Source organism: Lissotriton vulgaris, chromosome 1_1, assembly GCF_964263255.1.
Source record: "Lissotriton vulgaris chromosome 1_1, aLisVul1.2, whole genome shotgun sequence".
Lineage (NCBI taxonomy): Eukaryota > Metazoa > Chordata > Amphibia > Caudata > Salamandridae > Lissotriton > Lissotriton vulgaris.
Genome location: NC_141685.1, coordinates 903,916,755 through 903,929,818, shown reverse-complemented (window position 1 = coordinate 903,929,818; position 13,064 = coordinate 903,916,755). Strand labels below are relative to the sequence as shown.

Here is a 13,064-nt window from a genome sequence, read left to right as displayed (position 1 = left end):
AACTATGAATTACAGTGAGTGCAAAAATGGGATAAGCTACATATCGCATAGTACGCCTACTCATAGCATGCAATTAACACACAATGACACAATTTACATGGCTTATCTTGCGGCAGAAGTCCTCGCATTGAAATTTGTGCTGGAGGATGCACCACCGGTACACATTTCAAGCGAGGTAATGTGTCATTCATTATCCCTTCACACAATGATAAGCATTGGGCCAAAACGGTTTGTAGCTTGTGTGGCTCTTTATAAATATGGCGCTGCACAATTCTTTTCCATTCCTGCAGAGTAACAAGTCACAGTCTCACAAGCAATACCTCTAGACGACTCCTTAAACTTGAGGCTTTTGAAGAAAGTCTGGCACCAACAGACCCACAGGCAGTGACATTAACAGTTCAACAGTGTGGACAAGTAGAAATAACCTGGAATCTTGCTGAGCACAGTCCCACTCATGAAACAAAGTCCTAGAAAGGCTTAGCGGCTGTCTGCACGTTGGATACCTACCTTTTCTCCTGGCATTCCAATGGGTCCCTGTGGCCCGGGAAGACCCTGCAATTAATGGCAAAGAGATAATCAGATGAGCTCAACTTTAAAGAGTCCTAGGCAGTTACAGATACCAGTGTGCCTGACATCTGACAATGCGCCCAGTTTCTTTCATACACAAACATTGACACATATATCGACCACCAAATCCTTCTGTTGTTCCTATGTCTCTGCCTCAAACAAGAAAATAGACCCTAATTCGATTGCAAAAACCCTTATTTAATTTTGTTTGCATTTTCGGCCCTTTTTATTTCTAATTTTGCCCTCATACCTCCTGACTGAATACAGTTTCATGCAACTACTCTTTAAAAAAAATACATATGTTCCATATCTAACTGTCCAGGCTCTTCAATACATGCCTTTTCTCATGTATCTTTCCCCTAGAGCTCTGCATGTATAGGGTCACTGCATTTACTGTAATTCTCTCATTGAGACATTGCATGCTCCATATTTCTAGCCTTCTGCCATTGGCACATATTTAAGCCCTTACATCTTTCTGTGTGATGTTTATGGTAAAAAATCAATAAAACTGCTTATCATGCACTCGCCGCATCAGTGATGCGGTGAGCACAAGATAAGTGGTTTCATTTATTTTTTTCTTTAATTTTACCTATACTGTCATCTGTCATCTCCCCCCGCCCCACCTCACTGCTCTAACCTGTGCCGGCCGCGCCTGTACACCAGTTCAGTACTTTCATGCTAGTCCATATCAGGTAAATGTCATTGTTTGATTAAATAAAATAATTACAAATTGACACCATACTTACAATTTAACCAATTATTGCAAACATACAATAAAAGTAAAAAAGAGCGTAACTTAACTTTTTGGAAACTTGCCATTTGAATAATACAAGTTTGTTTTCAGCCAACTAAACCGAGCTTTTCAGTTATAAATATACAGTTTCTACAATAAAAACAGTTACCAGTCCAGGGTCCACTCTCTGGCAATAATTACACCATTGAATAGAGCTCAGTAGTTGCCATGTGCATACCTTTTACAAGCCTGCAGTGTAACTGGGCCTGTTCGCTATTTAGCTTGACATTTGATGCTAGTCAAACACCACACTAATTTAGCCAGTACCGTCATTTGTTTTCCAAGGGAAAGACAAGACCTAGTAGATGAAACCATCAGTGTGTCTGCCAAGATAGGTTAACCTAATAAACATGTAGGGGAGGCAGGAGCCTACTATGCTTCTCCAATGAACTCGATGAAGTAGACAATGTCTGCGGTTATATCTTGTTTTTATTATATTGGATGCTATGATACCCGTATTTTCCAATGTTCAGAGAAATCGGTATTGTTGGCTACTGGGGAGGAACATGAGAAACACTTCTTTTCCCATCATTACATTTTTTTAACCCTTTTAACCCGGACCTCATTCTCTGCCTTTATATTTTTATTTACAACTTTCTTGTTTTACTTTTCAATTAGTATTTCCAATTTATTTTCCCTACATTCTGAAATACCTTTTTTTTGAAGGGCAAATAATTTATACGTTTTAGCAATTAAAATCGTTTTCACGGGTATTTTAGCCACCAAACGATGGTGTGTCATTCATTATACCTGCAATTCCTTTTTTTAAATCATAATGTTTTATCCTCAAATCATTTTTTCACTTTCGGAGTACAGATTGCCTTTTTTTGTATTCCCATTTTTATCAATTGATAGCATACCTCACAAATTCTACATTTTCATGTATGCCACTTATGTTTTTTTAATCCAGTTTATAAAAAAAAATCGATAGGATGGGAAATCCAGGTGGGAATGGAATTTTCTGGGGCTGGGGGAAGGCAGCATTTTATGCTCTTTCAAAAGACAGTAAAATTGTCCTGTAACCTATTTTCTGCTAACTGTTACTATGTAGCTACAAAGACAAGCTGGCCAGTGACCAAGCTAAATCCCTAAAAAATCATATATTTTGTTGATTGTTAATACAATGCAGAGGCGTTTATATGGGTATCCAGCCCCTACAGAGATCACCATAAACGATGTGAAGCAATTCTAGTTTGGGTCAGTCACGGCTCCTGCAGGTAAGCGCGGTAGGGCGGGTGGGGGGGTTGACTACAGAATATGATGTATTTATTTTTTAATTTTCCCGATTCCGTCGTCTGTCGACATCCCCCCCCCCCCCCCCCTCCCACAACCAGCCCCGTCCCACCATGCTTACATGCAGGAGCCACGGCTGGTTTGGGTAGTAGAACCACCAGACAGAAATACAAGCTCAATCTGCCATGACAGAATATTTTAAATGTTCTATATCTGATAAATAATGAGAGAACCGAGTATGATACAGACCCAGCACTGGGTCCCAACACTGGAAGTTATTCATTTTTGAGTACCTGTAAAGTCATATAGTCAATGCATTAAATAAATAAAACAGATTGCAATTTATCTTAGGATGCTCACCTGGGGGCCGGGGTTTCCTTGCTGACCGGGAGCACCAACTTCACCTTGTATCCCCTAAAACAAAGTAAAACATGTTTTCTCTGACATCATGAAAGTAAACATATGAAAACAAATATAATGAAGTATTGCAAACATCCTTCGCAGTGGCTGTGTTTACTACGTCCCACTGGACGTGCAAAGAGTCCAGGTGCTGCACCTCGTCTGTCCAACAGGTGGCAGGCTCTGCATATTACGTCTCACCCATTTTCTGAAGGAAGGGATATGAAAAATACTGTTCTGTTCCCCTGGTTGTGTTAATTTAGCCATGTATGCCCGCAGACAGATACTTATTAAGGCATAGGTGAAGTGAATAATTGCCCTTGGCCCTCACCATCCATGCCCCCCTCCTCCAAAAGAAAACGTTCTCTTTATCTAGCTCATCTCTGTCTATGTTCACATCCCTGTCTCACACCTCTCTCCCTACCACTACATCAGAGCCTCTCTCTTTTTGCCCAGTGGCATCTTCAGGATTTCTGTGGGGGAGGCTGAACGATATATTCCAACTGTTTTGTCTGAACTCCATTTCTGAAGGATTATTTTACATCATGAGGAACTCAGCTCGCAGGAGATCGGCAGTAAAATTATAAACAGCGGGCCCTAAATATGTCTTGCCCGGGGCCCCAAAAATCTTTAAGATTACACTGCATGCAGATGTTATTGACTTTGGGTTTTGGGTTAATACTGTGATGATAACTATTAACAAAGGAAAACTTACCCTTTCTACCGTTGTAAGAGCCAATAAGCACAGTCCATTGCATTGGCAAGGGAGGGACTTGGTAAAGAAAGAACCAACATGCCACCCATGTTTTTTCGTCTCCAAGGAGGGTGACTTTTGGTTGTGCGTACTACATTATGCATATCAGTAACAATGGCATACTGATTGTGTTCACTTAGGCCCTCATTACGAGCTGTCCATCCCTCATGTGACAATTATCGCATCTTCTCAAATCTCAGGATGGAGATCAGAATTTAACAGCTGTGATTATAAACACATATTCCGTAATTACGCCTGCAAAATGGGGCATTGCATCAATTTTTCAGGTGCTTACTACAACACAAACTGCAAGCCCCTTAATATTTTGGTCATTTTTTTACTTTAGTAAATTTCCGAATGTTTGTTTGACTGACCAAATTTAACCAGGAGAAAATTGCGCCAATGCAGTGTTAGCTGCAAAATGTCGGATTTCAGCCGGTGCGGTAACAGCTGTTTACTTTGGAATTTGTAATCGGTGGGGTTGAGTGGGTGGGCGTTCGGATTTCTGCAATTGGCTGATTTATCAATGATTTAAGTGGTCATCTTGAACTGATGAAGGCTTCTTTATACACTGCAAATACAGCCATTCTTATATAAGGAAAATCGAACAGGTTTCAAATATTTTTATGAACTGTTGCAATTATTTTGCTAGTAATTACATTGTCAATTGTGATATAATAATAATTTAGATATTTCTACATACATGTGTAATCCTAATTAAAATGGCAAAGCAATGGAATGTTTTACATATATAGATATACATATATATATATATATATATATAATCCAGTTTTGTTAAGTGCAAACTAATCACCCCTAAGGGTTTCAAGGCGCTGGGGGCCATCAGAGATACTAAGTGAGCTATAGCCCAGAGTCACATGGTGCTGAGCAGAGCTGCCGCCGGAGATCAAACTGTGAGCCCCCGCTCCGGAGTCAGCGCCTCTGGCTGCTGTGCCACACCTCTCCCACAATATATCATGTAATATATATATTATTTTTCTTTCGGGCACAGCATGTGATGCAGGGCAGTCTACATCCTTCCGTGCACTTTGTACAATTCACATGTAACCTACCTACATAACTGGCTCTCTTGTGTTTAGAAACTTTCAGTAGTACTTCTAGCATTGTGAGGTGGTGTTCCTCATTTTGGCTTCATAATAACACACTTCAAGAGATAATTGTTAGTGCAATTAATAGGATACAAAAGCCCTGAAAGTAAAAACAATCTACACACGTGTTTAATGGTAGAAGTTCTCTCAAAAGTTGTATCTGCTGCTACAGAATTTCAGTTTTAGATGTTGGGATCAGTAAAAAATAAATAATGAAATACAAAAGAAGTGGATGTGGCCCCTTTTCGCATCTTACCAAGTTTCCCTTGGCTCCTGGGTGCCCATCGATCCCATTGACTCCCTGAAATATTAAAGACAAGAGGTAAGTTCCTTATAATGTCCGGTTACTGATGAAAATGGCGACATATTAACATGACAGGCTGCCAGGCGTACCGGTTGTCCTGGTGGACCAGGGAGACCTCTCACACCCACTAAACCACGCGGTCCCTAGAATGAAAAAGAACATATGTTAGATTATAATAAAAAGCAGTTGTCACGCTGATTAGAACAGCTGCACACTAAGGACCAATGGCCAGAGGGATCTGGCAGTAATCCTACCAAACAAGCAAAAACGCGGAAATGTTCTCATTTGGGAGTGACTGGTACTCTTTTAATTTAGCCAGGAAGGATAACAGAAATGAAACTATACAGTGATAGAAACTATGAGGTGCCTGGGCCTTTGTGGGTTACCCATCCATCCAGTATGGTTGGGAGCATGTGTTTCTTCAACTGACAGTCACTACAATGGTGCTTTCTGGCATTAAAACATTCACTATATTGCCATTGTCATTCTTGCTTGCTGGAGTTTATGACATCATTCACTTAATCCATTAAAAATGTTATGATGTCCATGATTTACAGGGAAGAGGATCTCCCTATCATGACATTCACACAGGGTGGAATGGGGTTTTTAGCAGACAGTAAGCTGAGGTTTGCTAGTGGTCTTACTGTTTATTACACTACCAGTATGCTGCAGGTATGCACTTCATGGAATACCAATTGGACCTATATGCTGGGCTTCGGACATTTGCTAATTTACTGTGACCTCCTATTCCTTAGTTTGTCCAAGATGCAATGCAAGATATAGTTTGACACAGAAGGTATTCAGGTTGTACTCACTGGTTCACCGGCTAAGCCTCTTGGTCCAGGTTGTCCATCTGATCCCTAGAAAAAAAATAATTATAGTAAAAACGTTGGCAACCGTGAATTAACCAATTTGTTCTCACCACCGGTGTGTCATTTTAGGGGCTTCTCTACGTAGAAATATCAACGTTGCTTGCTATGTCTTCACATTTACTGTAGGGACTCCAACATTCAATACTGCTATAGAGCTGCCATATTTTTGGAGAGCCTGTGGTTACAACTTCGCCCAGAGGTAATGAGGGAAACATGGCATACTGTACAACTATGAGACTTATCGAAGAACTTATACTATTCTTACCACGGGCACCTTTCATTTATGATTGCATTGATATCCAATAAAGAGAAACAGATAATGAGCCAATATTCGAAATCTGTTTATATCTTACATTTGAAAGGAAAGAGTATACAATATATTTTGATCAAATACTATTATTTCTTAATTAATCAATTGGAGTGCATCATAAATATTTATCTGTGAACAGATTTGAAAGACTTTGGCTTGATTCCTTTTTTAGAAAATATGATGTATTGATACACAATAATACTGTGTTGCGAATACAACTCTTTACTGCTATTGCTGGTCCATTGCAACCTAAATTGTCTTGCATCGCCAGAAGACGAACATCCATATCTCTCTCTTTTTCTCTGCTTAAAATGCTACATGCACTGTCGCATATGAGTGGTGAAAGTGAAGATGCCTTCTTAGAACAGCCACTTTAAGCCATCTTTTTCAGCATTGATCGATAACAGAACCTAATCTGCGGTGTTTTGATGGTTAACGAATGCTGATTACCAGCTATTGTTATTGCTTACTAGTATTCATTACCCTACTAAGGGTTCCCACTGCAGGTCTAGTAGCCATTATCACCTCAGTTGAAATAATGCTGTAAGAGAGGGTGATTTACAAAATTCTAGTTGATGAAAATTCCTGATGGAGGGACTTGGAGAGAGTGGGATTTCCATGTTTATTTGCAATATTGAAATGGTGCAAGATAATTGAATAGTCTCAGCCATTTACTGGGATTAGGGAGATTTCAGCACTATACATTTTAGGATGTGTTATAGATTTATAGTTGTTACGATGCCACTTTAATCTTTGGATTAGATTTACTTTCTCTAAGCTATTTTTGGTAGTATTGTCACATGTACCTGAATAACTTAAATTCCAGATCAGTTGCTATCAGCAAAAGATACAAGAAAGCAATTCTGTAGCACAACAAACATTTTCAGCATTATAAATTAGCAAGCTTTAAAAAACACCGGGGGTTCTTTGTTACGACGGGGTTCTTTGTTAACTGAGTGTTCTTTGTTAACGGCTCTTCAGTGAAACTATTTGAAAGAGCTTTGCCAGATACTTGACTGATACAAAATACTAAATATTGATTATAACAAAATAACTGCACTAATTGTGATGGTTGAAAAAAAAATAATGATTCAAAGTACCAATAACACTTTGATGAGACCAAAGGGAGAATGTTGTCACAGAATTTTAGGAGCAGAGCATGGTGATTACTTAAGAAAGGCAACTGAAGATAAAGGTGGTGGTGCAGTCTTTTCTGTTAGCCTCTTCTTTTCGTGATTCATAATAGCAATATCATGCTACTTATAACAATCCATAGACAGAATATCTTAGTATTACTACTGCACTGTTAATACTGCTTATATTAACAATAACGACAGCAACATTAAAAGAAAACTACAACAAAACAACAATAATAATAATAGATGTCAAATTAAAATATAGACAAATATTTACCTTCTCTCCGTTGTCTCCAAGCGGTCCTACGGGGCCCTGCTGCCCCACTTCTCCCTGAGAAGGAAAATAAAACAAGTCTAATCTTTTTACTATACGCAGAAACTCCACATTTTCACTCACAGTTTCAGATGCCTAAACACTCCTTTGTCAAATTGTCTAAAAGGTTCTGTGGTAGACAAGGTCGGAACCATTAAAGGCTCTGCAAACTTGTGGATTGATTCACTGAGGATGTTTCCTCATTTTCCATAGTGTTTTTCTGCCTCTTTGCTCTTTGGACTACTCGTTGCTCTAAATAAATCATAACATATACCTTTAGTTGACCATTCTGGTTTTCTGAGCAGAAAAGAAGGGATTCGCTTTATTCAAACATGCATAATACTGTACCTATCTGGAATTACCAGTTTTTATGAAAATCTAGCTGGAATCCACTGAATATGATTTTAATAGCAGTCATACAGTTTCGTCTTGTGCGGTGAGGGGCGTTGTTCTTTCATTCTGAGTGCCGTACGGGGCATTCAATACTGCTACAGCAAGCCAATCCAGGAACCTGTTTTTACTCCTTTGATCAGAGAGCCGTCGTTTTTTAGGGCAGTGGTTTAGTTGATACAGTTATTTATATGAAAGTATCTGATTTTAAAAGCAGTCTTACTGTTAGGTCTTATGCGGGGGGGGGGGGGTTATTAGTCCCAAGTGTTGTATGGAGCAATCAATACAGCTACTGTGAGCCGATCCAGGAGGATATTTTTACTCCTGGGATCAGAGAGCTGAAATGTTTTTGCCAGGGGTCTAGTAGTTTGAGAAGGGAAAGCCCTGACCGCTTATAAGAAGGTTTGCAGCGTGGACACGATGCGTGTATGCTAAAGGCATGCCAGAGGCAAGCCCGTCTTTCCTGTTCACATCTAGCTCCTTGCCAGGGCCAGCAATGCTGCCCATTTGGAGTCCCCCTCAAGCGTAGGATTAAGTACTCGGCCCAGGAACTATACCACCTATGACCGTAGACCTGCTGTATTGGTGAGTCTTTGATGGAGTCGCACTCTATGCAATTTGTTTGCGTGGAATGCGCTGTGCCCCTTTACCGGGGTGGAAGTTGTGGGGCTAGCTTATCTAACTGTAGTCTACAATGGAAGGAGAATGCATAATATTTAGAGCTGCATGCCTCAATATTGAATGTTCGTTTACTACATAAGAAGGCTTAGTATGTTTTTGATCTACTCCGTGCTGAGGCGATCGATGTATTATTTCTAACAGAGTTGTAGATGAGCAAGTCCTTTGCTCCTGACATTGCACTTGCCCTTCCCGAAGGCTACCCTTTGGTTCCTATGGACAGGGTGGGCAGCAGAGCTGGGAGCATGACTGTTTTTAAAAACTGTTTCCAGTGCTCTACATTTGTATTAACTAAGCTTAGTAGAGCAGAGGCATTAGGTTTTTGTACCTCCATGTCGACACAAATTTCTCTAGCTGGGCATTGATCTATTGGCCCCTGGATATGCAGGAGATTTCCTCAACTCTCTAGATGATGTCATTGCAAAATATCTACCTCGATGTTCAAATTTTACCCCCTGTGAGACCTTAACTTACATATTGATTATGTTGCTGATGCTCAGGCTGTGACACTCCTAGAAAAGTTAAATTCTTTAAACCTGAGACAATATATTAATCACCCCACTCATCAAGCAGGCCATACTCTAGATCATATTTTATCCAACTGTAGTGTTGAGATGAGGAAAGTCAAAAGCATTCTCTTGTCTGATCACTTTATTATTCACTGCACATGGGTTGTGGAACATTTCTCCTCCAATAGGGCCCTTTTGAAGCCAAACTCAAACCTAAGGATCTGTATGTTGGATACAGACACCAATTTCTTCTGAGGTATCAGCAGGGATGTACAGTTGTATGTCCCAGCAGTTAACTCCTGCCTATTGAACTTGAAAAAATAACCCAGTTGAAAAATATTAAAACCTCGGGCAATTTTAGATGTTACGTTTCTGCCCCCTGTGTTCAATGTCAAGCACAGAAATATGTGTAACTAATGTAAGAAATTAGAGCGGCGCTGGAGAAGGCATTAACTCCCAGAGGATAAAGAACTCTATAAAAAGGTCCTAAATAAGATATCCCAGTGTGCCTTCATTGCTGAAAAAAAGCTCAGGAGCCAATAACAATACTCTTACACATCCTTTAGCATCATCTGCCATTTTATGTAAGGATTTTTCCAGTTTCTTTGATGATATGTTGTTTAAAATTGTCACCAAATTGGTGGCAAATCCTATCATAGTAAATAAAGAGAAAATGCTGGTGAACATAGTCGGGCCCCCTATTGACCATTTTGGCAAATTTCCTATATTTCATTGGAGGAGTCTGATCAAGATACCCTCTCCTGTAAGTCTGAGGAACCCTCTCCCCTGCCTGCACATTTTAACCTTGATTTCTATGGTGATCAATCCGATTTTCAATCAATTATTCAACAGTTCTATTTAATCCACCACTGTATAGTATTTTAGACGCAGGCCAGACCGATTTCCACTGCTAAAAAACGTCCCAGCTGGCATTGTTCAGGCCTATCTCCTTCTACTGGCTGCATCTCAGATGCTGAACAAACTCATTAATGTGCAGTTATCCAAATACTTGGAGCAAGGTGAGCTTCCGCTCCACTCACACACTGGATTCAGACCAAGTAAAGGTACCGAATCAGCTCTAGTGGAGGTGACAGACTCCATTAAATTGGCACTTGAACAGGCTGCATTGGTTAAACTTTGTTTACCCACAGCCTTTGACTTGGTGTCACACTCCATTCTCCTCCAGGGACTGGAAGACATCAGTCTTCCAGTCCCTGGAGGATTCCCTCCAGGGACTGGAGTCCCTTGCATGGATTCCCTTATTTCTCGTTAACAGAGGCCAAACAGTCCGGATGGCACTGTATTCTTCTGACCTCAAAAATATTAAGTTTAGAGTCCCACACGCCTCAGCATTCAGCCCTACCCTTCTTACTGTTTATGCGGCTCCCTTGTCTTCTTTAGTTGAATCATTTGGGGTCCGGGCAGGGCCAGACTGGCCATAGCGGGCACTGGGCAATCGCCCAGTGTGGCGCGCGGGTGGGGGGCCGGGTTTGGATACCTGGGGGCCGTTTTTTTGTTACAGGGTCGTTTTTGCAGAATAGCTGCAAAATCGTCCTTGTAACAAAATCGGCAGAAACCCAGCCCTGGCAAAGAGCTCGGCGTAGTGCGCTGACTCCCCACCTCTGCCGAACAGCTTAGCCCTTAACTTGGGCGTGAGTTTTGACTGCCAGCTGACCTTCAGTTCTCAGGTTTCTGCAGAAGTTGGATCCTGCTTCAGTCTTTTTAGATCGATGAACAAATGTCTTTCCCTGCTCCATTTACTGGCATAAAAAACTGTCATACATACGCTTATCACTTTGCGTCTGGATTACTCTAATGCATTGTACTTAGGTCTTCCTGCCTCTTTGCTGAAAAAGGATGCAGGGGGTTCAGAATGCAGATGACAGGCTGTTAATAAATGTTCTGGGGCTGGTGGTGTTTTTCCCTTACAAGAAGGAGTTGAATTGGCTACCTTTCAGGGACGACTCAGTTTAAAATATTAGCTCTGGCTCACAGGGCTTTCTATCATATGGGTCCATAATATCTTTCAGTCAGACTCACTCATTATCTCCCAGCCAGAACTCTCCACCCTTCTGAGGCCAGGTTGCTTTGCATCCTAAGATGTAAGCATAATAAATGGGAAGATTCATCCGTTACCTATCTCACAGCTCATGCTTGGAATCTACTTTCACCTCATCTGCGCAAAGTCTGGGATGAAAACTGCTTTAGGAGGTCTCTCAAAACCTAGGGGCATATCAGCAAGGCGATGTGATACAATTATTGCCGCTTTAGCGTCCGCTTTCAGACGCAAAGCGGCGATAATTTTATCGCCCTATAAGCATGGGCACGCTAACGCGTGAATCCATGCCTTAATGCCTGTTTCCTGAAAGCCCAGCTTTGCATCTCTAATGAGATGCAAAGTGACCGTTCCTCACCAAAATAACTGGAGAAATGTCGCTAACCGACAATTCTCCAATTATCAAGGTGTACGCTAACATGCAGAGCGATAAGAAAAGTAGCGTTAACAGCGGTTATCGCTACTTTTCTTACGCCTCCTTTTATTATGACTTAACCATGTAATCCAAAGGGTGGTGGATTACATGGCTAAATCCACCCTGCCCTATCAGCAAGGTATCGCCAGTCACAGTGCGATTATCACTGGAATACCAGCGATAATCGCACTGTTTTGTGGCTAACGCATGGATTTCTATTGCTTGGGAGATAAGCGTTGCTGATAGCACGCTATCTCTGCGATAGAATCCAGCATTAGCCTGCGATAATTATCCTCATGCTAAGAGCGCTGAGCGACAATTATCGTAGGCCCTTGCTGATATGCCCCCTAGTTATTTGACCGACCTTTCTTATTAGGAACAGATAGAGTGCCTGGGGGATGGGCATAGGCCATCTGCTCAGGCCAGGACACTCCTTCTGGAGTAGCTGTGCACTCTACTAATGCATGATTGATTGATTGATGCTATCAGAAGCTAAACAAATCAATGATTTCACACAAAGCTGACAGGCAACCCCAATAATTAATTTGCATATTTTCTTTTCCAAAATAAGAGGAGAGGGTAAACTGATAATAGTATAGCCAAGTAAGTTAAATGTAAATTAACTCTACTTCATTCACGTTTTTCTCTCACTAGTCACCTTGGGAAGTTGGTTCAAAATTGTAAAAGAGAATTGGAGAAGCTTTGCAAAGGTCTCATTTCTTACCCTGTGTCCTTTCTCACCAGGAAGTCCGGGTAAGCCATCAAAACCTCTGTCGCCCTATTAAGAAATAAAACATTGGCTTAAAAATTGCATAATTACTAGATATGCCGTTTTGGATAAGTATCAACTGTTAATCAAAAGTATTCCATGTCTGTGCACTTTGTGTGGGAATGTTTGTGTGTGTATTTGTGTGTGTGTAAATAGTCACTACGAAGAAGCTAGTAAAATGGGCAAATTGTTAAGAATGCCTTCCATAAATGACATATTTGCAAGTCCTTTAGTGATTTGACTTCAATGGAAGGCATCAGTCCATTTATGACACTTTTCATCTGAAACTAAGGCTTTCATTATTTGTCATGCAGTTAGTGTGAAAAATGGGGGGAATATAACATAAGGCAAATCAAAGAAATTCCCAAAGCAGCACAGATAAAGAAACCAGAGTTGAAAAGTATCATTAGTACCATTAAATATACAGACTAGTTCCATAGAAGACTTGAAATATACA

The 13,064-nt window shown here is 40.7% G+C and overlaps 1 protein-coding gene across 1 annotated transcript in view; it reads right to left on the bottom strand.

The window, feature by feature from the left end:
* Positions 1–13,064, bottom strand: part of LOC147748151 (uncharacterized) — a 648,568-nt gene that overhangs the window by 254,846 nt on the left and 380,658 nt on the right. Inside the window, exons 18-24 of the mRNA XM_086959041.1 lie at positions 12,563–12,616; positions 7,755–7,808; positions 5,975–6,019; positions 5,249–5,302; positions 5,112–5,156; positions 2,954–3,007; positions 508–552 (exon numbers count right to left, since the gene is read on the bottom strand). Coding sequence (XP_086815167.1) covers positions 508–552; positions 2,954–3,007; positions 5,112–5,156; positions 5,249–5,302; positions 5,975–6,019; positions 7,755–7,808; positions 12,563–12,616 — 351 coding nt within the window. The remainder of the gene's footprint in view (positions 1–507; positions 553–2,953; positions 3,008–5,111; positions 5,157–5,248; positions 5,303–5,974; positions 6,020–7,754; positions 7,809–12,562; positions 12,617–13,064) is intronic.